General features: G+C 41.9%; 1 protein-coding gene across 2 annotated transcripts in view; it reads left to right on the forward strand.

Moving 5' to 3' along the window:
* SF3A1 (splicing factor 3a subunit 1) overlaps window positions 1-15,342 on the forward strand; it is a 29,843-nt gene extending 14,501 nt beyond the window's left edge. For both annotated transcript variants that reach the window (XM_089652218.1, XM_089652220.1), the window contains exons 5-16: window positions 58-132; window positions 1,787-1,937; window positions 6,275-6,471; window positions 6,564-6,681; window positions 6,764-6,949; window positions 7,206-7,327; window positions 7,491-7,778; window positions 10,101-10,311; window positions 10,866-11,020; window positions 11,124-11,225; window positions 11,339-11,410; window positions 14,956-15,342. In XM_089652218.1, coding sequence (XP_089508344.1) covers window positions 58-132; window positions 1,787-1,937; window positions 6,275-6,471; window positions 6,564-6,681; window positions 6,764-6,949; window positions 7,206-7,327; window positions 7,491-7,778; window positions 10,101-10,311; window positions 10,866-11,020; window positions 11,124-11,225; window positions 11,339-11,410; window positions 14,956-15,057 — 1,779 coding nt within the window. In that variant the 3' untranslated portion in view covers window positions 15,058-15,342. The remainder of the gene's footprint in view (window positions 1-57; window positions 133-1,786; window positions 1,938-6,274; window positions 6,472-6,563; window positions 6,682-6,763; window positions 6,950-7,205; window positions 7,328-7,490; window positions 7,779-10,100; window positions 10,312-10,865; window positions 11,021-11,123; window positions 11,226-11,338; window positions 11,411-14,955) is intronic.
* The last annotated feature ends 1,139 nt before the right edge of the window (window positions 15,343-16,481 follow it).

Raw genomic sequence — 16,481 nt, forward strand, 5'->3', positions numbered from 1 at the left:
GCTCTCCTTCCCTGACACTGGATAGTACTTTGTAAGTGATCTCTTCGTCTGTTTCAGATCCTGATTCCTCCAAAGGGATTACTCACCAAGCTGAAGAAAGAAGCCGAGAACCCCACGGAAGTTTTAGACCAGGTAATTGTCCAGTCTTGTTTGGCTGCTGTTTTATTAATGTTTTACAATCCAAACAACCTACTTCTGAATTAAACCACATTCCTTTTTTTAATTTTATTTTAGTAATTGACTTTGTTTATCTCTTTGAGAAAGTTTTTTGAACTTTGGTAAATCTAAAGTATTTAACTTTTTGTAAAAGAGTTTTTCTATTGGCTCACAAATGTGTTTAATATTTATTTAGCATTGTATTTACTGTTATGAGGCATAGTACAGTCTGTTTTAGAAGAGAATTTAACTAAAGAATGGTGAACTTCAATGTAATTGACAGAAAAACAAATGAATGGTGTGTGTGTGTGTGTGTGTGTGTGTGTGTGTGTGTGTGTGTGTGTGTGTGTGTGTGTGTGTGTGTGTGTACACATTTTAAATGTCAGTGGTTATAGAACACATTTAGACATTGTAACCTCTTAGGGTTATAAAACTCCTCTTTTGAGATGAATACAGAAGAAAGCCTGGTCTGTAGTTGAACTACTGAGTTAAATATTCTTATTGGGTAATTTTATTGATTGCATTAGGTTTGTTGTAGAGCAGATTGTTTTAATTGCTTTTTGTCTGACCTTGTCTACGGTGTGATAGAAACAGACTGTGAAGCAGATTCAACCATCAGGTTAACAAACTAATCGGAATCCTGCTTTAACCGCTAAGGACCGCCCTATAGTAGATATACTGCTACAGGGCGGCACCTGTGCGCAGAATCACGTGTATATATACGTTATTTTTCATTTCTGGGTAGGGTGCGTGCTAGCTTTAACCGCGCCGCCATTCATGGCCACGGATGTCGGTCACCGGGTCCTGGGCTGTAATTACCTGCCAGTGCCCGGTGATTACCGACAGGGAGGAAGGGTTGATTGTTTTGTTTACAATCTTCCTCCCTGTCAGCTCGAGCACATTGGTTGGGATGGCTGTGCACAGTACAGCCAATCCCGATCAGTGTGCTTACAGTGAAGAACACTCCCAACACAGTTAACCCTTTGATCGCCCCTCAAAATAACTCCTCCTTGCCCAGTGCCATTAGTACAGGGTCAGTGCTTTAAGATGTCAATGACATCAATTTAGTTTCTCCCCCCCCCCCAGTGTCAGAATGTCCACCGCAGTCCCGCTAAGTCGCTGATCGCAGCCATTACTAGTAGAATTAAAATCCCATTATCTATACCAACATTTTGTAAACGCTATAACTTTCACGTAAACCAATTAATTTTACACATATTGGGATTTTCTTTTTTCTGTTTGTTTTTTAGCAAAGACATGTTGCAAAATACATTTTGGCCTCAATTTAAGATGAAATTTGATGGTGGCTGTTTTTTTTTTTTTGCTGGACATGTTTAATGCAAAAAGTCCACAATATTTTTTTTTTTTTCTCAAAATTGTCTTTTTTTTTTTTTTTTTTTCTGCTTATAGCGCACAAAATAAAACTGCACAGGCGATCAAATACAATTGAAAGAAAACTCAATTCATGGGAAAAAAAGAATGTAAATTTCATTTTGGTGCAGCATTGCATGACCGCGTAACTGTCAGTTAAAGTAACGCAGCGCCGTAACGCAAATAATGGCCTGGTCATGAAGGGGGATAAATCCTCTGGAGGGCAAGTGGTTAAAATTTTAATCTTCCCTATGTTTAGGTGCGTTACCGTGTGGAGTGGGCCAAGTTCCAGGAAAGGGAGAGGAAAAAAGAGGAAGAGGAGAAAGAGCGAGAACGTGTGGCCTATGCGCAAATAGATTGGCATGATTTTGTAGTAGTGGAAACAGTTGACTTCCAGCCGAATGAACAAGGTAAAAACTAATTGCTGTTTGAATGAGTTTGTAATTCTTTAATACTTTTGATTAAATATGATGGTTTTATAAAGTCTCTTATCCCAACTTTTGTGCTCACCAAAAATGCTTTGTGAGTTTCTAATAATTTAGTGTATAGAAGGCCAGGTTATTTTCCCCCTAATTCTGGATGGCTTGATTTGAACTTGAGAAGAAAACTTTAAGTGAGGGGCAATGCCTTCTTACACAGTTGTCAGCAGAGAAAATGTAATGGATGAGAGCGCCATAAGTTTACAATAGAGATAGTATTCAGAGTATTATGGGTTTTCTAAAGCGCACAGCAGAAAGAGACCCTCTCTAAATCCATGTATGGGTCACACTTTTGACTTGAATGTAAATGTGCAGTTTAACTATTTAATGTAAAGGTTACTTTTTTTAACTGCTTACCCGCCGCTGTATAGCAGATATACTGCTACATGGTGGCACGGGTGCGCAACATCACGTGTATATATACGTGATTTTGCATTTCCAGGTAGGGGCGCACACGAGTGCGGCCATTCATGGACACTGATGTCAATCACCAGGTACCGTCCGGAGATTACCTGCCGGCGTCCGGAGATTACCTGCCGGCGTCCGGAGATTACCTGCCGGCGTCCGGAGATTACCTGCCGGCGTCCGGAGATTACCTGCCGGCGTCCGGAGATTACCTGCCGGCGTCCGGAGATTACCTGCCGGCGTCCGGAGATTACCTGCCGGCGTCCGGAGATTACCTGCCGGCGTCCGGAGATTACCGACGGGGAGGATGACTGTTTTGTTTACAGTCTTCCTCCCTGTCAGCTCGGGCACACTGCTTGGGATGGCTGTGCACAGTCGGTGTGCTTACAGTGAAGCACACACCCCCGCCCCCTAGTAAAACACTCTCTACACACAGTTAACCCTTTGATCACCCCTCACATTAACCCCATCCTGCCCAGTGTCATGCTGTTTTTTAGCACTGATCACTGTATTGGTGTCACTGGGGATGTCGGTGACACCAAGTTATTCCCCCCCCCAGTGTCAGACTGCGCGCCACAGTCCAGCTAAAAGTCGCTGATCGCCGCCATAGTAAGGGGGAAAAAAACATCCCAGTATTTATACCGCCATTTGTAAATGCTATAACCTTCACGTAAACCAATTAATTAACATGTACTGGGATTTTTTTTTTTTTTTTAACAAAGACAAGTAGCAGAATACTGGATGTCGCTCCACTTCCTTAAACTGAACCTCTCCAAAACCGAGCTCCTAGTCTTCCCCCCCCACCACCACTGACTTCTCCATCACGTCCAACAATGCCACCATCAGGCCCACTCCGCAAGCCAAAGTACTTGGTGTCATTCTTGACTCCAATCTATCCTTCCAGCCCCAAGTCCAATCGCTTACGAACTCATGCCGACTCCACCTCCGCAACATCGCCAAAATACTCCCATTCCTAACCCCGAAAACCACTAAACAGCTCATCCACTCCCTCATCATATCACGACTCGACTACTGCAACTCCCTCCTCACTGGCCTCCCTCGCCGCTGGCTATCCCCGCTTCAGTCGATCTTGAATACGGCAGCCAGACTCATCCACCTTACCAACCGCTCTGTTTCCGCCACCCCCCTCTGCCAATCCCTCCACTGGCTCCCGATTGCCCAACGGATTAAATTCAAAATGTTAACAGTGACGTACAAAGCTATCCATAATACCGCCCCAAACTACATCACCGACCTAATATCCAAGTACCACCCAAAACGCACTCTCCGTTCCTCACAAGACCACCTTCTCTCTAGCTCCCTGGTCTCCTCCTCCCATACCCGCCTCCACGGCTTCTCCAGGGCATCACCCATCCTCTGGAACTCCCTACCCCAATCCATCAGACTATCGCCTACTCTCCTCTCCTTTAGGCGCACCCTGAAAACCCACCTCTGCTAACTGCCGTTCTCCTCTCTTCCCACCACTCCATCCCCCACAGCTTTTCCTCCCATACCACTATCCCCTCCCTCCTAGATTGTAAGCTCCAAAGAGCAGGGCCCTCGAACCCCTTGTGTATTACACTGTATTGTCATTGTACGGTCTCATGTATTGTCTCACATTGTAATGTACAGCGCTGAGTGAACTATTGGCGCTATATAAATACTGTAATACATTTTGGCCTAAATTTATGACGAAATTTGATTTTTTTTTTATTTTTTACTAGACTTGTTTAATAGCAAAAAGCCGAAAATGTTGTGTTTTTTTTTTTTTTTGTTTTTTTTTCCTCAAAATTGTCGGTCTTTTTTTGCTTATACCGCAAAAGATAAAAATCGCACAGACGATCAAATACCACCCAAAGAAAGCTCAATTCGTGGGAAATTAAAGGACGTAAATTTCATCTGGGTGCAGCGTTGTATGACCGTGCAATTGTCAGTTAAAATAACGCAGCGATGTAACTCAAATAATGGCATGGTCAGGAAGGGGAGTAAATCCTCTGGAGGGAAAATGGTTAAATTTAAAATAATAAACATGTTATTCTTACCTGCTCTGTGCAGTGGTATTGCACAGACTGGCACTGAACCTCTTCTGGGGTCCTCTGTCAGCTATGGGAGCAGACACGCGGACTCGCTCCCAAGCCAGGCTGTGTGCATCCATAGACACAGACAGCGTGGAACAGCCCTGCCCCCACTCTTTCCCCACAGGATTTACAACAGCAGAAGGCAGTGGCTCTTGCTGCTACCTCTGTGTGGAGAGGAACATAGACCAGCGTTGCTGCAAATGTGCACAGCACTGAATTGGGATACGACTTGGGCAAGTACTTAGGGAGGTGAGGTGGGGGATACAAGAAGTGGATCAATTTTTTTTTTCCCTTAATGCAGGGCATACAGTAAGGTTAAAAAAATGTCTTGACATTACAACCACTTCTAGTCTGGAACCTTTCACCCCCTTCCAGTCCAGGCCAATTCAACTTTCAGCACTATCACACTTTGAGTGACATTTACTCAGTCATACAACGCTGTACCCATATGAAATTTTTTTTTTTTATAATTTTTTTGAGACAGAGCTTTTTTTTTGGTGATATTTGATCACCACTTTGTGTTTATTTATATTTTTTTTCTTTGCTTTATAATTTTTTTTCTTCATAAATTTAGGCCAAAATGTATTCTTCTACGTTTTTGGGGTACAAATAACCAAAATAGTGTATATTATTTAGACTTTGCGAAAACTTTAGATTCTACAAACTGGGATATATATTTGAAAATTGATCAATTGAGACCCTAAAATCCGGATGCTGGTATGTCCTTTGGCAGTGATCAGGACGCTGGTATGTGGTATGGTGTTGATCAGGACACTGGTATGGGGGTAATCAGGATGCTGACGTGGGGTATGGAGGTGATCAGGATGCTGACGTGGGGTATGGAGGTGATCAGGATGCTGACGTGGGGTATGGAGGTGATCAGGATGCTGACGTGGGGTATGGAGGTGATCAGGATGCTGACGTGGGGTATGGAGGTGATCAGGATGCTGACGTGGGGTATGGAGGTGATCAGGATGCTGACGGGTATGGAGGTGATCAGGATGCTGACGTGGGGTATGGAGGTGATCAGGATGCTGACGTGCGGTATGGCGGTGGTCAGGATGCTGACGTGCGGTATGGCGGTGGTCAGAATGCTGACGTGGGGTATGGCGGTGGTCAGGATGTTGACGTGGGGTATTAAGGGTGTTTTTGTGCTCACTGGGAAAGATGACGGGAAGGCTGCATTATTTGTTATAGATATTCTGGGGCAGTGATCAGAGACAAAGGGGCACTAAACTGGGGCGGCTGGCACTGCAGTTTGTGAGTGTACTAGCAGTCTAACAGGTTGCTGTACACTCACAGGCTGCCGGATTGCTTCTCTCTGCTCTCACAGTGAGAGCAAAGAGAAGCGATCTTTACTTTCACTTTCCAGCGTTTACAATGTGAGTGCTGTGATTGGTCACAGCAGTCACATGGTACAACACCATGTAATCACCCGGAGAGAGCGGTAATGTGATCTGCTGTGTCCGCTCGATATAGTGATCATGGGGCTCCTGGGTGTGCTCTGTGAGCCACGCAGGAGCCTCCGATGCGGGCTGATGTACAGGTATATTAGCCCGCAGCAGCAAAGCGGTTAACTGTACATAACATGCGTTTTTAGAGAAAAATGTATATCCTTTTTCATTTGTTTATGAACTTAAAAGAATATTTTATTTAAAAGAAGAAAAACAAACAAAACTATACATTCCCTTTTTAAAAGCATATGGCACCTTTCTTTTCTTTTTTTTTTTTTTTTTTTTCTTTTTTTTTGTGCATTGAATTGATAAAAAGGTATTTTTGTTTCAGGCAACTTCCCACCTCCTACAACACCAGAGGAGCTGGGTGCCCGCATATTGATCCAAGAGCGATACGAGAAATTTGGTGAAAGTGAGGAAGTTGAAATGGAAGTAGAGTCTGATGAGGAAGAGGACGTAAAGGATAGCAAAGCTGAAGAAGGCACATCTCAAATGGATCAGGATACTCAAGTGCAGGATATGGATGAGGTGATATAGCTATAGTTTTGGAATTATATCCTTTGTCCATGTAGCCAACATTCCCCTTTAACATATGTGTGGGGTTTTTTTTCTCTTTACAGGGTTCAGATGATGAAGATTATGCACAGAAAGCTCCTCTTCCTCCTGAGTCACCAATGCCACCACCTTTACCTCCCACGCCAGATCAAGTGATAGTTCGTAAAGATTATGATCCAAAAGGTTGGTGTAGCCATTCTCTCGTAGTAAATGTGTTGTGCTGTAGCGCCGAGTCCATAACAACTATGTGTTTCTTTTCTCTTAGCTTCTAAACCACAAGCACCTGCTCCTGCACCTGATGAATACCTTGTATCTCCCATTACTGGGGAGAAGATTCCTGCCAGCAAGATGCAGGAGCATATGCGAATTGGACTTTTGGATCCTCGTTGGTTGGAGCAGAGAGATCGCTCCATCCGAGAGAAGCAAGGCGATGATGAAGTTTATGCTCCAGGTAAATAGAATTTAGCAGCACTGTTTATGAAAGACACAGTACATTAACTGAAGTTCCTTTATCAGTTGGCAAAATGTTATCAAATTTATTTAAATTATTTTAGTTTTTATGAGCACTACGAATGCTGTCAGTAAAATGCTACCCTGCTGTGAAAGAGGAAGAGAATTGTATACCCACACTTGTCCCTTTTCTGTCATTTTCCTTTCTTGGATGTACTTTGTGCTTTATATTTTGTCATTCATTCTTTCTTCATCAGGTTTGGATATTGAAAGCAGCTTGAAGCAGTTGGCCGAACGCCGTACCGATATTTTCGGTGTTGAAGAAACGGCTATCGGTAAAAAGATTGGAGAGGAGGAGATCCAGAAACCAGAGGAGAAGGTATTTAAATGTTTTATTTAACAAACTGTTGATAAAACATTAAACCAATTTACACAGTTCAGAATGCATGATGAAACAATGGATAACATACAGTAATGCAGGAGGAGTTACTAAAACTGGTAATTTCTTGGTTATTGATATGTATAATTTTTGTCATGTCCAGGTTACATGGGATGGACACTCTGGCAGCATGGCACGTACCCAACAAGCTGCACAGGCCAATATTACGCTACAGGAACAAATTGAGGCCATCCATAAGGCTAAGGGTCTGGTTCCTGAAGAGGATGGCAAGGACAAGATTGGACCTAGCAAGCCCAACGATATCACACAGCCACCTCCATCCTCTGCACCTACCATCCCCAGTCCTGCACCCATCACCTCTGCTCCAAGACCTCCACCTCCAGTGTCTATTCATCAGCAGGTCAATCCTCCTATTTCCCGGCCACCGTCTGTAAGTTTTTTGTTTTTCTTTTCTTTTATGGAGATTTACAAGGTGGGAACCATAGTCCACATTTTCTATTTTTTTAACAGCTTCCCGACCGCCCTATAGCAGAACTACGGAAAATCGTGTGTGTATGTATGATTTTGTAGTTCTGGGTAATGAGACAGTCTCATTTTATGAATAAGTAGATTCCAATAATCTAGAACAGTGGACGAGTGCGGACATAGCAGGGATAATTGCTAACAAAGATAATTTTTCCTATGGGTAATAAGGCTAAGAAAAAAGGAAAGCGAAAAGTGACCAGAGTGGCAATGGGTTTCCTATATGAGAATTGATAGAAGAAATGTTCCCTGAGGTAACTAGAAATAATGAAAAAGCAATCATTAATTGCCCCCATGAAAAATGTGCATTTATTTATTTTTTAGAAAGGTGACCTTATCCTTTAACATTTCCATAAGCTTCCATGTTAGCTTGTTGCCCTCCGCCCTATAGCAGAAGTACTGCTACAGGGCGGCACGGCTGCGCAAAATCACCTGTGTTTATATATACGTGATTTGCATTTCCGGGTAGGGGGCCTGCGCGCTCTACCCGCGCCAGTATTGACTGCTGTGGATGTCAATCACCAGGTCCCGGCCGGAACTCTGATCAGCGGCAGTGCTGAGAAGGGAGAGATCTGTGTGTACACAGCACAGATCTCTCTCCTGCCAGCATGGACATGCTTCTTTGTATCCCTCTGCACAGCAGAGAGATGCAAAGCAGCATGACTCCCTACTAAAACACAGCACACAATGTGAAACGCACGCAGGTAACCCTTTGATTGCCCCAGATATTAACACCTTCCTTCCCCATGTCATTAGTAGTGTCAGTGCCTTTTATTAGCACTGATCACTGTATTAGTGTCACTGGTGATGTCAGTTGCAGTCCCGCTATAAGTCGTGGCTGATCGCTGCCATTACTAGTATTAAAAAATAAAAAGATAGATGGATGGATATAGAAATTCCAGTATATATACCGCCATTTGTAGACTTTCTAACTTTCACCTAAACCAATTAATATACGCTTATTTGATTTTTTTTTTTTTCTTAGCAAAGACATGTAGCAGAATACATTTTGGCCTAAATCTATAAAGAGATTTGATTATTTTTTTTTTTTTCTATTGAATGATTTATAGCAAAAAGTCAAAAATATTGTTTTGGGGGTTTTTTGTTTGTTTTTTTTTTTTTGTTTTTTTTTTTTAATTGTCGGTCTTTTTTTGCTTATAGTTTAAAAAATGATGTGATCAAATACCACAAAAAAAGCTCTATTTGTGGGGAGAAAATGACATCAATTTTGTTTTGGGTGCAGCGTTGCATGACCGTGCAATTTTCAGTTATATTAACGCAGCGCCTTATCGCAATAAATGGCCTGGTCAAGAAGGGGGGAGGGGGGTAAATCCTCTGGAGGGCAGGTGGTTCATTTGATAAATAAGAATGTGTTTACATAAATATTAAATGATAGGGTCTTCACTATCATTTTCTCCAGCCTAGTTATCCATCTTATCTGTTAGTAATCCATTTAATGGCAGAGCAGATGTTTGACATGGCAGCCCCTTTCATGTGTGTGCACGCTGTAGAAAAGTAATGATGAACAGAAAAAATATGTATCTATGGTAGCATAAAAGTCAGGGTGGTGTCCTAACTTGCCCTGTATGCCTTTTTTTTTTTTTTTTTTTTTTTTTTTTTTCTCTTGCTTAAGTGGTGCTATACCAAAGTGCCATGATGCCCCTCCCCTCAGCAGTTCTTTCAGGGCAAATAGTTGCTCCCACCACCCTAAGGTCTTCACAATGCATCACACAGCCTCATTCTGATGAAGCTTGTGCTCTACCTGCCCCTTCTTTGTATGGAGTGGTAAGTATATGGTCTGATAAAACTGTCTGAGGAAGATTAAGGCTTTAAGCTGGCCATACACTGTTAGAATGTGGGCCAAGGAATTGGCTAAAATTATAATAGTGGGTGGCCCTGCTGGCTCAACTTCTCAACAGACTTTTGTCTGCATGCACTTTTAGGGCATTACAACTCGCAGTAGTCCATCTACACTGTTTTTGTGGATGTAGAAATCTGTTCTGCCCGCAGGCTGAATGAAACCAATTAGTGTATAGTCATGTTTATCTTTTTAAAAATGTATTGGAAGGGAACGTTGCCTTTATGTTCCTCTTCTGGAAAATCATTCATATTAATGTTCTCAGGTATCAACCATATAATGTTTTCCGGTATACTCGGGATGTTAGATTATGTGAGTAGATTATGTATGAGTGACATTATTCAGATTATTAATCCTGAATATTTTTAACAGATGCCGCCACCAATCCGTACTACAATGGTATCCGCAGTACCTGTGATGCAGAGGCCCCCCATGGCCTCTGTGGTGCGCCTTCCTCCCGGTTCTGTTTTAGCTGCTCCAATGCCTCCTATTCTGCACACGCCTAGGATAAATGTGGTACCAATGCCACCAAACCCACCTCCAATGATGGCACAGAGAGCCCCGCACATGATTGTTCCAGCAGGTACTGAATACTTTTTTCCACTACAGATATTCAGTATTTTGAAGACATGTTGGTAATATTTAGGTTGTGTAAACTGCATGCCTAAACCCAAAACATTTGCCAGTAAAATATTTTAAACACTTGAAGGCTGAACGTGAAGAATTATTCAAAAATATTGTGATAAGGCACCCCTTCCTACAGTGTTTTTAATGTAACAAGGAGCTTGCAGACATGAGAGAGCTGATTGATCACCTCTTTGGTGAAGTGAAACTCTCAATCAGAAAGTTGGATGTTGTTGACTATGGCAACTGCAGCGGAGCAGTGAGGTGTAACTGCTTTCTGCAGAACTTTACATATCGTTTAATGGAAAACTGAAATCTTTTATGCTAAACTACCCAAATCTTTAACGTTTTAGCTTTGTATAATCCCAAGGGATAGTTACTCACCAATCAGTTTCTTCATGTGATATGCAACTCACAATATATTTCACATAAAACATTTTATTGACTCTTTTTTGCGTTTTTCATAATTTGATCCAAACAACCACTTAGTTTAAAAGCCTTCTGCTTTTTTAGCATTTGTCCCTGCTCCACCTGTTGCACCTGTTCCTGCACCGGCTCCATTGCCTCCAGCTCATCCACCACCACCAATGGAAGATGAGCCTTCTGCCAAGAAAATGAAGAGTGAGGACACATTGATTCCAGAGGAAGAGTTCTTGCGCCGGAACAAGGTTAGTTTTATTTTTCCAAACACAAATTTGATTACTTGGAGACAGTGTTTTGGGTTTTTGGGGGGTTTTTTTCCAAGGAATCTCAGTCTTTGTTTTTTCTCAGGGTCCAGTTACAGTTAAAGTACAAGTGCCCAACATGCAGGACAAGACAGAATGGAAGCTAAATGGACAAATTTTGGCATTCACCCTTCCCCTCCCCGATCAGGTAACACTCAGTAGTAGTAGTAGTAGAGAAATGATAATGTATAGTAGGAATATAACATCCCATTTGCTGCAAAAGTGCAAGTTTTAAGCAGTTTTCTCTTTTGTGTCTGTTAGGTCTCTGTAATAAAGGTTAAAATTCACGAGGCAACGGGAATGCCCGCTGGGAAGCAGAAGCTTCAGTACGATGTAAGTATTGAAACAGAAAAATTTGTATTCCATCCTAAATGTCAAACTAAAGGACCATAGCTTGTACATGGTATAGTCGTTCTCTTGCTTGGGATTTTTATTTTATTTTTTTTATGTTCTATTGGGAAAGTTACTTTTCACCTCCTATCCCAAATATACTACAGAAACATAAAAATGTTTGATTTATCCTCATGTTCTGGAGACTGGTCACCAGAACAAATGGAAATGGGGAATCTCCTTACAACGTTTTTCACCTATAAATATTCACAGCGAGGGGGTTGCTCACATGCGCACACAGGTGGAGGTTTACTAAAGCTGGAAAGTGCAAAATCTGGTGCAGCTCTGCATAGAAAACCATTATATTCCAATTTTTTTTTCTCAAAGATCAATTGAACAAGCTGAAGTTAGGGGTTGATTTGCTACCATGCACAGCTGCACCAGATTCTGAGTGCTCCAGTTTTAGTAAATCTCCCCCACAGTCCTCTTTCCTAAACGTTTATAAGAGCAATAATTTAAAAAGGGTTGCTGCATGCTAATATTTCCAGTGGAAGCACAGGCACTATAGAGTGGGATGTCGGGCATAATCTGGTACTTTGACATGGTCAAGTATGTAAAAATTGCTAAGGTAAGTAAGTGAAACTAGCTCATGACAGCTTGTTCTACATAACTATAACTTACAACTTAACAGATATGACCCCTGCTCCTGGAAAACTGCTTGTAGTGACCTCATCAGAAAAATTGCTGTTGATTTGTATGTCTGTTACCTAATGAAAAATCGGTTGCAAATTTTCAGATCATTTAACAAGTTTGCAAATCTGTAAGGTTGAGCTAGGTAGTGAAAAAGTGTTCAATTTGCACTTTGTTCCCAGTGGGAACCACTTTTGTTGATGGCCATTTCTGACCCTCTGTGTTTCAGTGAAAGTAAATTCCCATTTTTTTTGCACGTTTTATGACTTGGTTGGTACACTGTGTTGGCTTCCCCTGATTGCAAGGACTTAAAATGCCCACCACCACCATCCTCTGCAGAATTGGTCACAGTTGCCTAAATCTTTCTCAGAAACAGTGTCTTGGTTGGGTTCTTGCTGACCTAACCTTCGCCTAGTTTTCTTTTTAGTAAGCCTATACTCCTCTCCACACTCATTTGCCAGAATTTAGCTAACTGGTCAACCTCGCAATGCAGGGATCTGGCAGCTACTGGTGTTTACACAAAGCTATTGATCGCGTTGACCGATTAGCATTGATCTTTTGTTTCTGGCAACAATGCTTTATTATAGCTTTGTCCTGGGTAACCCTTTCTTCTATTCAATTCCGCAGGAGGCTCTGGCTTAAGTGATGGTTGGGGGAGCAAAAATGCTAGAAGACTGGTTGTGCTTAATTCCCATGGGAAACCATTATCTAGGGCTATGTGATGAATTACAGTGTTTATGTGGGGTGCGAGTATGCACCTGGCCCAGCTATGCAAAAATAAGGATCAAATCTTTGAGCCTTACTCTGCAGGAAGGTGTGCTTGCACTTTCTGAGGTGGGGTGGGCATTTATTACCCTTTTGAGGATGCTTTGGACAGCTTTCATCTTACACTTGGGTGGAGGAGATGGAATCTAGGTTACCTGGAGTTTTGCTCCCTGTCCCCTCTGTTTCCCCCTTCTGTCACTTTCTAGATTTAGCAGATCTCCATTGAGCCCTCTTGGGTTTTCTGGGTCAGGATGTAATTGCCAGATTTTTTTATTTTTTTTTCCTTCTAATGTACAGTTCACCTTTCCAAAACCCTACAGGGAAATTTGCTCCATCTTGGGTCTCCAGGTTCTAATTGTGAGTTAGAATTTCCATATGGAATCCACCAAATCTGTCATAGCCATCAAAAATGTGAACCTGCTTGTCCCCATCTTTACAGCACATCTTTGTTTCCTGTGTTTTTTTGCTGTGGGATCCTGCCCTTCAGTTTCTCTGCTGTACTTCAGGTATTCACCACGATGCTATCCTCAGTACCAGACTTGCTGCGTTCTTGTGGCATCCCTCATTTTGTACGCTCCTATTAAGGAACAGTTAGTGTGGGCTCTGCCTGGCAACTTTGCTTTAATTATCCAAACATTTCAGAGGTGGATCCTAAACTTTCCTAAATTGTCCCTGGAACCCACTCATTTAGAGCAGTAGTAGTAGTCTCCAAACTTTTCATTACAAGGGTCACATTGTTAATTTTACAGATATTTTGGTGGTTGGAAAAAAAATTAGTTTTGTAAATAAATTAGTCTTCGTTTACATAGGGGTCCCCTTCAGAGTCTCCTCCCTTAACATCAGAAGTGAAAAGTATGTGTCACCAGCACACCAAGGATCTCCAGAATGGGACCAGAGCTTTATTTAGCAATCGCATTGTATTTACAGTGGCAACGGTTTTGAGTTTTGCAGGGCCTCTTCATCATTCCTTCATCATACCTATAGAAGGGGTCCTGCATGGCTTCAAAACATTGCCATTGTAACTATGATGCGATCGCTGAATAACGCTTTGGACCTGTTCTGGGGATCCTTTGGATATTTTTGGTTCCCCATTCTGGGCCACGCTATATAATAATCATATTGTCATAAGAGAAACTGCAGAAAAAGAATAGTACTTTAAATCTATAGTAAGACTTGTTTCAATTTTTAGTTCACTTCCTTTCTTGTTTTCTAAAATATGATACAGAAGTAAAGTGTTTTATTATGGATATCTATATAAGTAATAATGTTGTTGAATTAATAGACATGTGGCTGAAATGTGTAAATGGTCCTGGAGTCTGATTAATGGCAAATGCACAGTACTTTGGGAGATTCACATTCAGAAAATAACTTTTTTTTTTTTTTTTTTTTTTTTAACTGTGATATGAACAGGATGGATTTTGTACATATATTTCCTGTTCTGTTGTGAGGCTGTGTATCGCAAAGGCCTTTAGGAATGGCACACTGTAATAGACTAGCAGCTTGTGCTGCATATGATAAGCTGTATTGTTTTCTTACACGAGTACAAGCATTGTGCTACCAGCAAAAGAGTTGCTTGTATGGCATCTCCCCCATTCAGGAACAGTAATGTATTTGTTTTGTTGAATACAACTGGCGTTCTCTGGATGAGGTGGAGATTGTGATGTCATCCACATGCCTCTCCACCTTGCCCAATCAGAGAATGCCTTGTATTGATTACAAAAAAAAGGCTATTCCTTGAATGGCAGAGATGCTGTACAAGCAACTTTCTCTAGCCGCAGAGTGGAAGTCACTTGTACGTTTGCAGAAAGGCAGCACAATTTACTGTATGAAGCACAAGCTACAGTCTATTACAGCTTTCCCGGCAGCCAGACTGTTCTACTATAGAATTTGTTTGATCCAAGGTGGCCCAAATGAACTATTGCGTGAATGGAAACCTGGAGTTCTTTTAAAGCCACCTGCCATTCTTGCTAGTACTTTTATTTTGTTTTCTGTATGTTGTGTTTAGTATTTGACTTTTGAAAGTACATGGAAGTTTGTAGCACTGTAGTAGTTTACAAGCTTTTCAATAACATTTTCATTTTTTTTTTCTGTAGGGAATCTTTATTAAAGATTCAAACTCTCTTGCTTACTACAACATGCAGAATGGAGCTACAATCCACTTGGCACTGAAGGAAAGAGGAGGCCGTAAAAAATAAAGCAAACCATCTTGATAAAATGCATTCTTGCTACCAGATTGTGCTAATGTAATGCTGATTGTTCATGTATGTAGTAAATAGATTTAGAATATGTTGCTAAATAGCCCTCATTGCTAGATATGATACTAGCACATTATGCTTATTTTTGAGCATGGTTCCATACAGTTCTTGCACTTTAAACAAGACCTGTGTAAGTTGAAATGTTTTACAGATAAGTTACTTTGACATGAGAAGATTGTTACTATCCTATCGGCATTTGTACAATAAAGACAATACCGAAAAATAGTTTTTCACTGAGTTGAAGTGTTTGGATTGCCAGATAGTTTGTAATTCTGTTTGACCTTAAAGTGCAAGAAAAGACTTGTATTCAAAGCCCCCCACAGTCAGTGTTTGTGATGCTTTGGTGATGCTTTTGTGAAGCTTGGCAAATGCCCTGTGCGGGTGTGTGTGTGTTACTTTTCTATTTGTTTTAAAGGGGTCCAGTAGAAAACCTGCTCAGTATTGCCCCTACTCAGCAGATCTCCAGCTCATTAGTACCCTCGTTCAACAGATCCCTCATTCAATAGTAACCCCCAGCTCTGCTGATCCTCCTCTGGTCTGGTCTGCTCTCTCTCTGGTCCTCACTCACCTCCCTCTATATTGCTCCCACACCGCACCATGTGTGACATTGCTAATTTGTTCTGCTTTGGTCTACCAGCTCTGCTGATCCTGTACCACTCAGTCTTCTCTTTCCAGTCCCTGCTCATTTGCTATAGCGCTCCCATGTTGCAAACCACATGTGCTACCTGCTAGTTCCTCCAGTCCGGACCCCACTCATCTTCCTGCTGCCCCATGCTCTCCAGATACTCCCAGAATACACTATATTGCCAAAAGTATTGCGTTGCCTGTCTTTACACTCACATGAACTTTAATGGCATCCCAGTCTTAGTCTGTAGGATTCAATATTGTGTTGGTCCACCCTTTGCAGCTATAACAGCTTTAACTCTTCTTGGAAGGCTGTCTACAAGGTTTAGGAGTGTGTCTATGGGAATGTTTGACCATTCTTCCAGAAGCACATTTGTGAGGTCAGGCACAGATGTTGGACAAGAAGGCCTGGCTCGCAGTCTCCGCTCTAATTCATCCCAAAGGTGTCTTATCAGGTTGAGGTCAGGCCAGTCAAGTTCCTCCACCCCAAACTCTCTCATCCATGTCTTTATGGACCTTGCTTTTTGCACTGGTGCACAGTCATATTAGTCCTTAGGGTTCAATATTGAGTTGGCCCACCCTTTGCAGCTATAACTGCTTCATCTATTCTGCGCTGAAGGTTTAAGAGTGTGTCTATGGGAATGTTTGACCTTTCTTCCAGAAGGGCATTTGTGAGGTCAGGCACTGATGTCGGACGAGAAGGCCTGGATCACAGTCTCCGCTCTAATTCATCCCAAAGG

Source organism: Staurois parvus, unplaced genomic scaffold (assembly GCF_062004578.1).
Source record: "Staurois parvus isolate SC_StPar_1 unplaced genomic scaffold, SC_StPar_1.0 ptg000673l, whole genome shotgun sequence".
NCBI classification, from domain to species: domain Eukaryota; kingdom Metazoa; phylum Chordata; class Amphibia; order Anura; family Ranidae; genus Staurois; species Staurois parvus.